Source organism: Acipenser ruthenus, chromosome 6 (assembly GCF_902713425.1).
Source record: "Acipenser ruthenus chromosome 6, fAciRut3.2 maternal haplotype, whole genome shotgun sequence".
NCBI classification, from domain to species: domain Eukaryota; kingdom Metazoa; phylum Chordata; class Actinopteri; order Acipenseriformes; family Acipenseridae; genus Acipenser; species Acipenser ruthenus.
In genome coordinates this window covers 10,549,375-10,565,697 of record NC_081194.1, presented here as the reverse complement: position 1 = coordinate 10,565,697, position 16,323 = coordinate 10,549,375, and the positions used below count along the sequence as shown (strand labels likewise).

The 16,323-nt window shown below is 34.9% G+C and overlaps 2 protein-coding genes across 4 annotated transcripts in view; one reads left to right on the top strand and one right to left on the bottom strand.

The window, feature by feature from the left end:
- The window catches only part of LOC117411031 (stromal membrane-associated protein 1), an 88,888-nt gene extending 86,138 nt beyond the window's left edge, over positions 1–2,750 (top strand). For all 3 annotated transcript variants that reach the window (XM_059025002.1, XM_034018044.3, XM_034018043.3), the window contains 2 exons: positions 203–513; positions 2,238–2,750. In XM_059025002.1, coding sequence (XP_058880985.1) covers positions 203–513; positions 2,238–2,372 — 446 coding nt within the window. In that variant the 3' untranslated portion in view covers positions 2,373–2,750. The remainder of the gene's footprint in view (positions 1–202; positions 514–2,237) is intronic.
- Positions 2,751–3,410: 660 nt separating this feature from the next.
- LOC117411032 (galactosylgalactosylxylosylprotein 3-beta-glucuronosyltransferase 2) lies at positions 3,411–13,929 on the bottom strand. The gene is made up of 4 exons (XM_034018045.3): positions 12,362–13,929; positions 8,102–8,246; positions 4,800–4,948; positions 3,411–3,845 (listed from the first exon to the last, which is right to left on the bottom strand). Exons 1-4 carry the CDS (start codon positions 12,899–12,901, stop codon positions 3,759–3,761), a joined length of 921 nt encoding a protein of 306 aa, XP_033873936.1. The 5' UTR covers positions 12,902–13,929; the 3' UTR covers positions 3,411–3,758.
- Between the last annotated feature and the right edge of the window lie 2,394 nt (positions 13,930–16,323).

The window sequence follows — 16,323 nt, the reverse complement described above, 5'->3', positions numbered from 1 at the left end:
AACCTTTTGTAATGCTTTTACCTAATAGTGTTTTTAAAACTGACATTTTAGAAGGTGAATAATAAGAATAAAGATATTGTGCATAATTTAGATTCAAGAATCCCAACCCCTTTTTTTCAGCTTTTAAAGCTCTGTGGTATTAATAGTGTAGTTGAAGAATGCATGTTCCCAATGCTGATGTGTGTTCTTATTTTCATGGCAGCTGGCATGTTCATGGGACCAGCTCAGATTCCATTTCCTTCCCAACCTCCTGCAACTTTTCAAGGTTTCTCCAATATGGGAGCCCCTATGCCTGCTTCCACTAGTATGATGGGACCTGTGATGGGACAGAATGCAGGGATGATGGTTGGCATGGCGATGCCTAACGGATATATGGGCAACGCACAAACTGGAGTTATGGGACTGCCTCAGAATGTCGTGGGACCACAAGGCGGAATGCCTGGAAATGTGGTCAATCCTCAAAACGTGTATGGCATGCAGGCAAATCAGCAGGGCCAGTGGAACCCGAGTCAGGTATGAGGCCATTTTTATGCATTTACAGCAGTCTTTATCATTCATTTAATTAATCTACAGTATATTCGAAATCCAGAATATATTTTCAACTTCCATTGAGTTAACCTATTTCCACTGAAATCCTGATATTTATTTATTTATTTATTTATTTATTTATTTATTTATTTATTTTCTTTTTTTTAACCCCTTTTGAATGTTTCCTTTGTGGGCATCTTGGCATATCTTTAAGGTTGCTGCATTGATTGCTATTTTACATTGTTTGGTATGGAAAGAAATTCAATAACTAGCAAGTACAAGACAATTTTTACACAACCCTGCTGTATTAATCACATTTACCAATAAATTAATATCAAATTCTGGGTAAAAAAAATAAAAATAAAGCAAGCATGCTTCCTTATATAATCAGAGGTTTGAGGTGCAGTGTGAGCCAGCCCCTCTGGCCCTCAAATACATACAAATTGTAAATAGAACTTCGCTGATTTTTTTATTTTTTATTTTTTTTAATTAATTTTATTGTAGTATGCTTGAAAGCCAAATATATGAAGTGCCACCCCCCTTTTTGTAATCATTTTTATTTTTTTTTATATTGTTCCTGGGTGTTTAACAGGAATGTTCTCAGCCCTCAGGATGTTAATTAGATATAATAAATCAATTGAATGCACTTCAGATATGGGTAATTAAAGGCCTCTTCGCACCATTTGCGCACATGAGCACTGTAAAGTTAAATGCCTGAAGCACTACATTTATCATTGTCACCATGTTATAATCAAGAATTCATAAGTTAATATTTGCTTCCGCTGGCAGCACATTGATGCATCCTCTGTTATGTAAACAAATAATATTCCATAGGATTCCTAATTAACATATTGCAGAAAAAAAAACTAATTAGCATTGTTTTATTTTTTCCCTAAAGATGATGTGGTATTGTTTGTTATGCTCTAATAGAGCTCTGTAATCACTAGTATGTGCTCAGAGGTGGGTAACTAAGGTAATTTGAGATATGTCACCAGAGATGAACCTGTAACGCAAGATACAAAATTGCAGTAGAGCGGGTACTTTTTTAGTTTATTTAGCAGACGCCTTTATCCAAGGCGACTTACAGAGACTAGGGTGTGTGAACTATGCATCAGCTGCAGAGTCACTTACAATTACGTCTCACCCGAAAGACAGAGCACAAGGAGGTTAAGTGACTTGCTCAGGGTCACACAATGAGTCAGTGGCTGAGGTGGGATTTGAACCGGGGACCTCCTGGTTATAAGCCCTTTTCTTTAACCACTGGACCACACAGTATTTTAGCATTATTAAATCAAATTCTGAGGTGTTTATATATGTAATGGGGTTGTGCTTTAATTAAAAATTAATTGTTCAGTTTCCACAAATTTATTTGTACATGTTGATGATGATAGTCACGTACCGTAGTAAAAGCAACAATTATTTGACACAAGTTTTGACTTAAAGTCCTTCTCTGTCTATATGCTGCTATTGACTGTTTGAGTTATGAATGAGAATATTCAGCATTAAAATAAATGTTAAAATAATTCCTAAGGTATTTATTTTTATATTAAGGTGGCATACCAGAAATAAATGTTGCATGTTGGCTTACTTGAACCTGTAATGTATAGTTTTAGGTAGGTAGAGGCAAGGTTTATTGAATGGTTAGGAAACTTCAATCAGTAGTAGTAGTATTCTGCAAATAACTTCTCTTCTCTTTGTTTTGTTTTCAGATGAATCAGCAGATGGCTGGAATGAATCTGGTTGGTCCCAGTCCCATGATGGGCTTTGGGCAGCCCGCAAACACGATGGGAAACTGGACAGGAAGCACCTCAGGCCAGACTCTCAGTACTCAGCTGTGGAAATGAAATGGCAGACTCTGCTGTACCTGGAATTCCTTGCTCTGCTGAATACAGACTATTTTACTTTATCCATGTACTATTTTCTTGTTTCAAATCGTTAATATTATGGAGTAAATCCACTCAGTCTGGTCAGTGTGTATTGATTGAGTGACTAGCTGGTTAAGTACACAGACTGGCAGCTTGTCCATCTTCTCACATCACAAACCCATTTTCTTAAAGCATATCAGCGAGAGTCTGCCGGACCAATTATACAGTGTCTAATATATCATTACCAAATCTATAGTGAGTAATAGTATTTAAGTGGCAAAGCGATATGGCTATCATGTTTTGTGAACCCCTCCCTACAAATAATCCTATATAACCTCCAGTGACCCCAAAATCCCATAGAAGATATTGTATGAACATATGTATGTTAACATCAGTAGAAATATATAAATTAACCGGTAAAGATTGTTTTGTTACACGTACCACCTCTTCAGTTGAAAAGTCATCCATTTCACTGTGATGTTTATTGTGTGCGTTACAGAAAAGCACAGTTAGTAAACGGAAAATAAACCTGGATGACACAAGATTGTAAGTCGTTTAAAATAAAACTTATAAAGGCTGTGATTTTCAGACCTCCATAGGGTTAGTAAAGTACTAAATTTGGTGCAAAAAATATGTACTTGTATAGAATGCAGAGTTCCTACAAATGTAGTTAGGATCAGATGTGTTTCAGTAATTATATTTCAGTTTCCTCCAGGATTATTACTATATTGTGTTTACATTTTAATGGTGCCTAGTAGTGGTGGTAAGATGTGTGGTGTTGTGTGTTTTTTTTTTTTTGTTTGTTTTTTCTCTTCTGTGCATTAAACAGATAATAGCCATGAACTATTGTGTGATCCTTTTGTCTAATGACTGATTTATTGTTTTGAATACAGAAAATACTGCCCCACATTGCCAGCTTTCTGGAATAATCCAGGTTCTCTGAATTGTTGACCTTCTCGTGACAAACCACTTATCTGTAAGGCATCTGACATTTCAGTTTCTAGGGGACAAGGTACAGAAGGTGACAGGAAATCCAAAAAAAGGCCTATCCCATATCCATTTTACATGCCTTCTTAAAATGTATAAATGTCAGACTTCATTCACAGGACTGAACTGATCCATATCAGAAGACAGTGTTAAATAGAGTTTGGAAGAAGAATACAAATACATGCAGGTGGAGACAAAAACACATTATATTTGGTTCCCAAGTCATCTGATATTCCTTCGAGATCGGATAAAGGTCCATCACATGAGTACCTGGTCCTGTTTCACGGAGACAGAGTGAAGAAAGCCGGGAAGATCAACTATGATAAGCATTTTGTATTCCAGCCTTCCCTGTGTGCCTTTTTGTAATACTACCTTTTATTAAACCTCAATGTGAATGCTGTCCTGGTGATGTTTCGGCTCATTCCCTAGGTTCACTTTTTCAGTTCGAGTGTGCCAAACGAGGACCTTGACAAAGAAAAGGAAAAAAAAAATCTTGTTAACTATTGAAAAGAAAACAAAAAATTTGTTATTTCCTTTTTATTTGCTTTTATGTATATTTCATATTAACATTGGGTTACAACTTCACAACAATAAAGGGTATAAAATGGATCAAGGTTGATTGGGTGGCTGTGAGTGGGTGTGTTTTCTTTTTTTTTTTTTTAAATAAATGTATCATTCCTATAACCCTACAATGTTATTGCTTGTTGTCAATGAAGGGTGATGGGTGATGATGGGGGTGGAATGCTACCATAAAAAAGGAAGTGTATTCCAAGTGCATTCTCCACTCTCTTAGCCTTTTCCAGGATGTGTGTTGCACTCATGGCTTTCAAAAAGCATTTTCTGCATTTTCCAGTCTGACATGGTACAGCTTTGAACTCCTTGACAATTTTCACAAGCACTGTGTTTGTGTTGGAATGTCATTTCACTTTAATTGGTTTAACTTGTGCTCGCAGTGTGAGTTCTCTCATTTAAAATTCAAGAAGTATTCAAGAAATGAAATTGAATTGTGCTGGCATTCAAAGTAGTGAATATAAACTGCTGCTCAAAATATTATTCAATATTCCTTTACATTCTTAGCTAAATCCACCACAACATATATCTGTGGTTTGTTATTGACTGTGCAGCTATGACCAAAAGTTTTACATCACCTAGAATTTTTGGATTGCGAGATATATATATATATATATATATATATATATATATATATATATATATATATATATTGCAAAAGTCTACTGGAAGTACAGTATTAGTACAGTATTTCATGTCACAGATTTCAGTTTTTCGTTAAGTATATGGAAAACTACAACGCGGTATGTAATGTTAACGTAACATTATTCAGCAGAGTTCATTCTATAGGTTGATGCAAAACTTTTGGCCACAGCTGTACGTGCATTTAATTATACTTGGATCCAGTACCTTGGTACAATTCTGTGCTTTGGGTTCAAGTTCCTCCACTTTTGTTATCTGCTTTAGGAAATCGGATTCCTGCATTCCTGGCTGGGATCCCCGGCGTTTGAATACAGCTTTGGGATTTGCCAGAATAACTTGAATATTCACTGAAAATCCTTTAGAAAAAAACAAAAGAAAGTTCATTCAAACCTTTGTGGAGTGGAGCACAACAACCTTTTTTTTAATTTATTTATTTCATAATAAATATTATAATATCAGTTGAATTAAATCGTAACTGCATTGTTTTGACCACAAAGTGATGTGGACAGTCACACACAACACTGCAAACATCCCTCTGGTGGTGACATAAATTAATTACATTTTTACTGTTGCATTGTTTCCTTATGTAGACTGTAAATTTGCTTAATGGATTTGCAATTTTTTGTATCTGTGTTGAACAGGAAAATAAATGTTCTGTAGTTAGGACAGAAAAGTTAAGAGCCTACAGGATTTCCCTATGGAAACCAAATTTCAGGAAACTAATCGCAGCAAAAGGTTATATTGTTATATTGAGATGTTTGATTACCTGTTTCAAATTTACCAGTAAATTTCAAAATTGGATTGTTACTCTGTAACACTGCTGTTGATCTCACTGATCATTTAATAAGACAGAAGGTACATATTTATTCTGATCCCTCCAAAACGATAGAGTCATATACCAGAATCCCAGCAGGACAGCCTGCATTTCAACAGTGGCTTATATTGTCAGCAGCACAAGGATCACAAGAAAAAGGAGAACATAAGAGTATTGAATTTATGTCTCAGTGATTGATCTAACAGAAGCAAAGTGTTATTTCCTCAGTCTGGGCTTCACAAACCATTGGAAGTCGCAGAGTTTATTTAGTTCTGGGTGTAAATAGGGCAGACAGGACCCCTAATGGGACAAAGAAGGCACTCTTTACTGCAATTTATTGTCTAAATGGATCATTTCGTACTCAACAAGCAACCGGATATTATCATTATTCTTATTATGACTATTATTGTTATAGTACCCATATACTGTACAGCCTGTATAAAAAATTAAGTATATTAAACTGCATCAGAAAATTGGTGATACCACTTCCTAAAAGGGTTATGATTTGATATTGCTAATCTTCAACACTTACTGTCTTTTACCCTTATACAAAGTTGGGCTAGAGATAGTTCAATTGATAGCAAAAATAAATAAATAGGCCATGATGCTTAGTGAAAGTATTACAGTTAAAAAAGAAAATCACTCCAGAAGAAATAGTGAAGATGAGTACAGGTTGCAGCACATTATATGTTACCTCTTTCACTGAATTAGAGCACTATCACTAATGAGACCACAATTAAGTCATCACAAGGCTAACGCTGGAACACTAAACCACAGCAAAACTAAGTCCAGTGGCTGCTCTTTAAAATCTGAGAAATGTTTACAGACTATTACAGCAAAACATATTAAAGAAAATATTGAAATGCTTCGATGGGTGCACCCCAACACCCATATCCCATATGGAGCTCATTGGCAGCACACATTTTTTAACTTCCGTTGATCACAGAAACAGCAGCAGGGGTGAAGGAAGTGCATCTGTTTTGAAGTTTCACACTGTAAGAACATTATGAACTCGCACAGACACCAAGCTGTGCAAAAAGATGGCTGCAACTGATGCCCAGTCTTCAAGCCTTTATTAAAAACAGTTAAAAGAAACAAGCAAGCTTGTGCTGCATTCACTGAAACTCAGGTGTTCTGCCGGCTGTATAGTGTTTGAAAAGCTCTAGTTCAAAAGCTAAAGATAAAATTTGTGCACTTTCTTTTCTAAAATGCTTGTTTTTTTTTGTTCTTTTTTTTTAAGATAATTGCGTGTTCAGGTTTAAAACTGTATGTTTCAGAATCCAAAACAGGAAAAAGCTGCTAGAAACTAAAGAAAGATTCATGTTATCTTAATCTAATTTATTTTTCTTCAGTTTACTTGCTGCTTCCATATTAAAATAAAATAACCATGTACTGAAATGAGCCATCTGAGCAAGTAACACAAAATTGTCATTCTGGGTCGTTAACAACATTTAGTAATGGCTGCCTTCCAGGTATCCTTGGTCCGTGGTAATGGTAAGGGCAAGCTTGCCATATGCATTTTTATTATGCAAAATTGGTCCAGTGGTTAAAGAAAAGGGCTTGTAACCAGGAGGTCCCTGGTTCAAATCCCAGCTCACTTACTGTGTGACCCTGAGCAAGTCACTTAACCTCCTTGTGCTCTGTCTTTTGGGTGAGACGTTGTTGTAAGTGACTCTGCAGCTGATGCATAGTTCACACACCCTAGTCTCTGTAAGTTGCCTTGGATAAAGGCATCTGCTAAATAAACTAATAATAATAATAATAATAATAATAATAATAATAATAATAATAATAATAATAATAATAATAATAAATTAAGAATATTGTGCATTATAACCTCAAAAAAGGTAATTGTATTTTCCTAATACAGACATTAACAATATGAGATGGATTTATGTTATATTTCCAATTAAGTGTAAAAGCAATCTGAGGTGAACCAAAAACAACTGAATACAAACTGTATGCATTTACCAACACAAATGAACACAATGTGAAAGAAAAAAAAAAGTTTAATGGCTCACAGAATTTTTGGTATAGTGTGTGTGTGTGTGTGTATATATATATATATATATATATATATATATATATATATATATATATATATATATATATATATATATGCAGAGTAATTATAAAGTCATAAAAGGCCCTGAGGCTGATCCACAGTATAATCACCCTGTATGCAATATAATTAGACAGTCAATCAAGCTGTTTAAAATACGTTATGCATTAATACCAAACATGCTGATTCTGCTGATTACTAAAGGATAGCTGGATATATTGCCCTTTTCTGTACTTCAACTCTCAGTAGGCTATATGGCTTTAACACTGGTGGGAAAAAGCAGCCCATTTGTCATCTCAAGTTTAAAGATGTGCCCAATGGAAGTTCTGTCCATTTACAGACACTTCCGCACAAAATACTCTATCATCTTGGTCCTCCGTTGTGGACATTTCCATTATTAAAGCAAGATTACCTAGTCGGGTTTCATGTGCTACAACTGCTTCAAATGTTACAGGAAAGGGATTGCTTTCTGTGAAGGGAATGGAGTGTTTTTTTGGCTGATGTTGCTGTTTAGACTTTCATTCTTGGGCTATTTATTTATTCAAGCATTTCTTCCAATCTGATAAGTGATGAAAAGAAACAATAATTACATGAATGTGACACTGAGGTGAGATAACATCGATAGTGACCTACCTGCCATGTCAATGGCAAAGGGCCTGTCTGCTCTCCAGCCCGTGTACCAGCCCACCACTCTGCCTCTGTCCACTAGGGGGCGTTCATACCGACGGCCACCCACCAGACCCACTGGCCACACTGACACCTTCCGTGTTGAGCGCATCTGCAACCACAGCCAGAAGGACGATTGTGTTACACATCAGGGTTTTTTTATAATTTTTTTTTTTAAATTGTACTGAATTGTAATACAAGTCTTTCTGGTTGAGAATATTCAATCAACTTAATACTGCAGTACTGTATTCATGATGTGCAACTAAAATGTTGTAACTGGTTCCTGACACAGTGCCACCAGGTGGCCTAATACCATAGATGAGGCAAGGGTCTTAAATTGACAGTTCAAAAACTGTACAGCTTCCATAAGTTTAATAATTTTTTTTTTTTAAAAGTCAACATTGAGTATGCGTCTGTTTTTATTTTGTTATTTCTTTTTGTAGATTTATACTACCTTCCTGTATCAAGTTCTATGTAATATAGTTCTATGTATGTTCTAACATACTGTATTGATTTTAAAATAATATTTGTAATGACATCAAATCAATTACCACAACTATTGTAAAGTTGGCAGGTTTGTGAAATAATACAGTACCTAATTCAGCTGTGAAAAGATGCAAATCTGCAACTGGCCTGTCATATTATTTTAAATATATCCCTTGAAAGCTTGTTTACTGGCACTAGCTGTTAATATTTGAGACCATTCAATGTTTAAACATTTCCAAAATGGATTCAAACTTAGCTATTTTGTATTCTAGCTCCACAAATGATTTTATTCACATGACATATATTGTCACTGGCTGTTCCACTGACTGCGTCTCTACAGGGTTATGCCTCTGCAGCATTCTGCATGTAGAGGCTTAATAGGCTCATAGTGTTGGCAACATGCAACTTGTCTCCCGCAGCAGAGCTATGGAACCAGGGGCTAACGCAGCTTGCTTTTCCCTTTTTGTTCTGATCAAGTAGATACCAGGCTGTTCCAGGCAGAATTCTCCATTTGTATTTCCCTCTAGGCTGAATCCACTTCAGGAGTGGATTTGAACCTTAGGGCTCCCAATCAAAATGTGAAGTATGATTTAGGACTGGTTCGTCCAAAAGGCTTAAACAACTTCAATGCTCCTTTAATGGGTGTTTGTATCTGGTTAGGGTTTGTGTAAGGTACATATTGTTTTTTGTTAAAATTAGTGGGCTGTGGTGCATAGACTTGGTTAGAGTACAATTAAGATAAGGTCATATCCAAATATTGAGGGTAAAAGTAAAGGTTAAGGCTAAGGTTATGTTAGGGTTAAAACAATCCTGTGATGGTACAAGGGTAACTATTTCCCTCGGGATTCGCTAGCACATTTTGATATTGATATTGTTGAGATGCAAAGCTAATGACTAAGCTATTTGGATGTTGTTGTTTTGTTTTGTTTTTTTCATTTATTGTGATCAGATGAAAGCATCAGATATAAAAACAGCCTGTCAAAATCATATCCATGTTTAACTTAAGAAGTGTGTAAAATACCCTTTGCAATGTATTGTTCTGAAGTAGACAGAAGCCATCACCATGTATATAATTTAAATAGGGTCTGACATGGGATTTTACATATTTATAAAGACACACACAAACACCAAAGAGACTCACATATGTAGTTTCATAACCTTGGTACACAAAACAGCTCTTTTCTAGTGATCTAAACAGCAGCAGCATTTAGTTTCGCTGCCATCTAAACAGATGTCTTCTTCTTTTTCAGGTTTTCAGGAAGAAATGTGTCTACATGCACGCTATCTGTGATACATCAATTCCCTATTGAAAGACTATAAAAAGAACAATATAAACTTTATATTAACCCTGGTCTTCTAGAGAGCTTTCACACAGTAGTTTGGCACAGTGCACTGCCAGTAGGCTAGTTTGTACCTGTGGTTCAGGGTATAATGTACAGTACTGAATGTGCTACATATTGTTTTGTTTTTTTTGCATGAAAAATACTATACTATTGAGTGAGGAGAAAAAATCAATAGGTTACAATCATGTATGGTAGATCAGGCATTCAGCAATATGCTGATGAGAAACATAGAAAAATATAGAAAACAGATAATGAATCTTGAAAGACAGAGGTCACAACCTTTTCTAGTCTGATTTTAATATGATTAGTATGATAATCCCCTAACCATAATATATTGACTGAACACACCTCTGCAATACAAAAGAAATATAAATCCTCTTTGCTGTGATTAGTATGTGTTTTTCCTATTTCAAGCTGACCGCACTCTAAAGGTATTACTATAGGAAGATGGTTTGATTATTTAAAAATGTATGTCAGTAGTTATTCATGCTTTCTAATGCTTATTTAACTATTTTTCTAATGTATCGGATAAAATGTGGATATTACTTTACATATGAAGCCTGCCTATCTATCTATCTATCTATCTATCTATATATATATATATATATATATATATATATATATATATATATATATATTTGGAATAATAAACAAATGTTCACATCAAAATGTAATGGATTTAGCATTTAGATGTACAATATTTCTTAAAATGGAAGATCTATAGTACTTGGTAATATATTTATATAATGTGTAACTTGTATTTTAGCATATATTAATATTAGACATTATATAAACTGGCTTTTCCTAAGGTAAATGCAGCCATGAACATGATTTAATACGTCAAAATTAAAGGATGTCTGAAAATTCAATCAGAATTGAACTAGAAAAAAAACTGCTACTGCTATCCTAATGGTTATACAAATGAACAACTTTCAAAATAACGGCAGCTGTTGATTATTACCTCTGGGATTTAGTCTTTTCATCGCGTATTATTTACTGAAATCATTTATATGCACTCAATATGTTGTATGCATATCATTAGAGACCTCCGGTTTCCAGATATTAATTAAAAATAAAACAACGAGATTGCTCTAACTACATTAATACATGAACGATACATGAAACCACATTCTGAGCGAGGAAAAAGCTTACATTCAAATTCAAAGTCCCTGTTTCTTTACGTGCATAGTATCATAAACTAAAACGTTAATAGTCATTTAAAAGACAAACCGGAGGAAGTCAACACTATGGCTGTTGAAATTGTAAACGGTGGTTTGCAACATCAGATACTTGAAGTCATTGAAATGCAAACTGATGTACTGGAAAACTACAGGTATTGTGCAAAGAGCATCATATCTAAAACAAGATCGCCTTCATAGGAGAAACCGATAAAGTGGCTAAACTACGCTCGTTTTAATCAAAGACCCCATAAAAAGTGCACTGCAGTTTCGTATTAAATAAGACATTATCCAACAAGTATGGAATAGGAAACACGTGTTTGGGGATGCAAATAAATAATAAAGGATAACACCAAGGCATTGGAAGTTAATGAACAACATCTGTTCGACTGTACATGTGGGACAGGTTACTTTACTTATTATATGCAAGACAACACCTGCATAAAACAAGGTGATTATTTGTGTAAATTCAAACAAACGTTTAGAATGATGAAATAGTTGTGTGTGGATGATACAGTTGACTGCATTGCAAGCACTTCCAGCTTGACTTGTTTTGTAACCCGTTCAATAGCCTAGTCTTCATACATCCTTGCAAATTGCTTTTCGTCTTTATCCATCCATCTACTAACTCTCTCTCTCTCTCTCTCTCTCTCTCTCTCTCTCTCTCTCTCTCTCTCTCGCTCTCTCTCTCTCCCCCCTCCCTCTCAATTCAATTCAATTCAAAGTGCTTTATTGGCATGACCAATACATAGTATTGCCAAAGCAATGATGACAATTTTTCATATTTTACATAAACACGTTTACAAGTAAATATTATAACAAAAAGCAAATAAAACAAAAATAACAGTAGGCTATATATAAATAAACCATAATAATAATAATAATAATAATAATAATAATAATAATAATAATAATAATAATAATAATAATAATAATAATAATAGTATTTTATACTATTTTCTCCACCCTCCCTGAAAAAAGGGAAACCATGAAAAACCACGAGTGTCACTTTAAAAACATAAATAAAGTGTTAGTTTGCTGAAGGAATACATATTTTACAATAATAATGTCCAAAACATGTATACATAAATAACATTAATAATAGCATAATATGACTAACATTTTATTAGAAATAACAAAATATGTAACATATATATATATATATATATATATGTGTGTGTGTGTGTGTGTATATATGAAGTGGGGGTGTGAATGTGTACCTCCTCAAAGAGCTCCAGGCTGTAAGTGTTGTCATCATCTGCAAAGTAGACGACCCCGGAGTCCCGAGCGGAACGGTGCTGGCGGAGCCAGCCGAGCCCCGTGTTCCTTTGTTCGGTAGCCCTCGGTAACCCAGCTCGCTTATACCTCCTGGGGGTCAACACATGCAGGTGTGTGTAAGGGACCCCCGAGCGCGCTAAGAAGCGTGATACGAGCTCCGTTCGCATGTTAGAATCCTCCACCACAATCCAATGGAAACGTGGTACCTGGCGGAAAGTGTTAGCCAAGCGGGTGAGCTCCGCTTTCTGTACCGCCCGGCTGTATGTCGGGGTTATGGCATAGATAGTTGGCAAAGACGAGTAATTATTATTGCCATTGTGGGGTGCTCTATCCAGTCGCTGGGAATTCCCTAGTCTTGAGAAATATGGATGTGCTGGACTCCTGGATGAGGAGGATCTCTTGGTGTCAATGTCTATCATTATAATTACTATCAGAACCCAAGGCAGAAGGATGAAGAACCGACTGTAAAAGAGCGATTTCATGGTGCATCTGATCAATGACAAATTCGACTTGGGTTTATAAATCCTCAACTATTAAAAAAAGAAATCCACTACACCACCGCTGCTTTGCTTATTATTGTTATGAAGTGTAGTATTATTATTATTATTATTATTATTATTATTATTATTATTATTATTATTATTATTATTATTATTATTATTATTATTGCACCGCACACTGCTTAACATTAGGACAAACATGTCCATTAATTGACACCCTTGACAAACCAATAAAAGCAGTTTAGTTATTACAGTATTCTAAACCAAAAAGGAGAAATTCGTGCTCCATAAATTATTTAAGCGAACACTGCTAGTCTTTGTTTAGCCTACCCTACAGTATTTAGCTCAAAAGCAGACCCCCCCGAATGTGAACGCACATATTCGGCTGTGGTTAACGTGGTGGTCGTCCCATTCATGTTTTAGTGCCCATCCTTTGCAAAGTTTTTCAGACACGCTTGCTTCAGTAAAACATATTTTTTCAGTTTTCCATATCTTGATACAATTGTCAAATGCTGAGTCCTTTATCTGTGGAACTACTCCGAAATGTAGTTTTTTTGTTTTGTTTTTCAATCAAGAAAGGCAATGATGTTTCAAAGCCAAAACAAAGTAACACTAACAGGTGCGTTCACCACTGTGGGTAGCATAGTGCGGCGCAGAGTTAATCACGGGTCTTCTTTATTCACAATTTAGCCAATATAGCCAAGTACAATACAATATGTTTAGCTTGTGAGAAATATATATATATATTTTTTCTTCAGAGTACATATCCTTCAGGTTATTTGCTGCTTGTTATTTGGTGAAGCGTTGTCCTCAAAATGATGTTGCAATATAGTTTCCTGGAAATCTCCAAGCAGCTTGCTCTCAACCCTGGAACGAGGCGAGCATCAATAGAAACTGACTGGAGACTGAGAGAGAGCGGAGGAGGAATAACGGTGTTGAAGATTTGCTTTGCTGTGCCCTGAAAAAAAACGTCAGTGTCTACAGAGATCTGAGAGAGAAGCTTCGCGTGTTCACCAGTAGCGCACTCTACAGAGACGGAGAGAGAGGGAGAGGTAGAGGGAAAGAAGGGGGAGGGGACATCTATAATTTAAAATGTAATTGTTACTGTAATTCTTGGTATGTATTTTTTGTATACAACTGTACGTCGCCGTGGGTAAGGGCGTCTGCAAATAATAATAATAATAATAATAATAATAATAATAATAATAATAATAATAATAATAATAATAATAATGTATGGATCAACGAAGAATCTAGATTACAAAATAGTGAGTATTTATAAGTAAATTAAACCATGTAAATAATGTTTACAAACAAAATCTGCCCATCCATCTATCTATCTATCTATCTATCTATCTATTTATCTGAGAGTAGCATTAAATATATATATATATATATATATATATATATATATATATATATATATATATATATTTGTCATATACAGGACAGCTTGTTTGCTTCAAATGAGCATTTTTTTCATCCCCATGTACACACTTTTCCTAAGAAGACAACATGAGAAGCAAGCGTGTTTTAACATAATATAACCTGCATTTAAAATAGTTTTTAATATATGTATTTTGCCCACGTTGTCATTTAGATAAACATTTAAAGAAAATTAACAGCACATTTTTGGTAAATGGAAAAACCAAATGTCTTTCTTTTAAAAACAAAAAGTACAAACATATTATTATATTTTTGAGTATTAACTGTGGCCTTATGTCTTTTTGTCATGCCAACGTTTTCTCTCTACATTTTATACATTTGTTATTGTTTTTTTTAAATATTTATTCTTGCTTTCTTGTCACAACCACTTTTTTTAAAACCTTGCCCACCCACTCCACTTCATCTGTCGGAGGCTCATTGATCACCATCAGAATAATAAACTAAAGGAACAGATTTAAACAAGAATATTGGGAACACTGTAATAACTGCCACAAGTACATAGTCCTAAAATTGATAACAAGATAATAATGATATTTAAAAAAAATTCAACATTTCATTTTGTGAATTTACCTGTTATAGATTAGACATTTCTTTAAAAAAAACAAAAAAACAACAACAATAAAACATGTACATATGGTAGGAATGGTGCAGCAAAAGCATTCCAATAAATTATATAACTATTTGAGATCACTATAATGATATCTCTCCAACTGCAATTACAATGCAGTAAAATTAGAATTAAAATGCAGTAAAAATGCAATCAGATGAACAGAGCACTTCTGATCAGCCTTGAAGACACAGCCTCCAAAGAGCTACCTCTTACCGGCCCTTGAAAAACAGCAGTCAATTCTACAAAATCAATATGTTCTCAAGACGTGCAAGCTGAAAAGACCTGCACATCAAGTAAGAGCTTTCAATAACGCTTTATGACAGAAAGATCACAAACATCTAATCATTTCTGGTTTTGCACAAAGTTGTGACAAAATTGGAATACTGTAGGCCTACTTCATCATAACATGAAAGCTGCACTTCCAAAGCGAAAATGCCTGAGCAGACAATCGTAAATCCTGAGCTTTAATGAACCCTGATAATTCACAGAGTTGAGTAGTATCATGTTATTATCCTGGGTGACCAGATTATTATACACAGAAATTATTATTAGAACAGTGATTGATTAGTATTTAAAATATGTATTAGTATTATCTGTTATATAAGTGCTTCACCTTTAGCACATGTTCAATTTGTAACCTATCTAGGCAAATTAAAAAACTACAGGTTTGCTACCATTCATAATTTATTTTGGAAAGTAATAAGTGACACCAAATACAGGTGCAGATGTACTAAAGTGTTGCACCTGTCGCAAGAGTCGCAAAACCAGTTGCAAACCAGTCTGAAGTCTAGGGTGAAATGTACTAAGCAAGCGCCATGCTATTAGCGACTTCTTAGGGAATGCTTTGTGGCAGCAGTTTTTTTTTTTTTTTTGCGGTTCTACCTTAGATGAATATGTAATTATGGGATGTCTTGCAGAAACTCGCAAAAATGGCGTGAAGATAGTGCAAAACCAGGGTTCCAAACATTATAATGAGATGTACTAAATTGGCAATTGTGACACTCACAATGGAATCGATTTGTTAAGAACTTTTGAAAGCATGTTTTAAACAGTCGCAATTGTTGCTGGCATTTCTCAGTCCACTTTTTCTCTTGTATTGCCAATTGTACTCAATGCATTTTTGAAGCGTACACCAAAGTACCTAATTTTCACTAAAGGCAGAGTATACTTACAAGCATTGAAACACATTTCTATGACATTTCTGGTTTCTCCAACATGCTGGGAACAATAGACTGCAAACATGTGCCACTAACCCCTCCAGCTCATTCTGAGCATCTGTATAGGATCTATTTTGTGTTAATTGTCTAGGCTACTAAGTTGACTAAGTTAAAAATAATAATAATTAAAA

What these genes read in the sequence shown, in the direction of transcription:
- LOC117411032 (XM_034018045.3), bottom strand. Translation starts at nt 12,901, where the DNA reads ATGAAATCGCTCTTTTACAGTCGGTTCTTCATCCTTCTGCCTTGGGTT. An exon ending in GCCTGGAGCTCTTTGAGGAG is followed by an intron (nt 8,247 to 12,361) that starts GTACACATTCAC and finishes CTGTGGTTGCAG; the next exon opens with ATGCGCTCAACACGGAAGGT. An exon ending in CTTTGCCATTGACATGGCAG is followed by an intron (nt 4,949 to 8,101) that starts GTAGGTCACTAT and finishes TTTTTTCTAAAG; the next exon opens with GATTTTCAGTGAATATTCAA.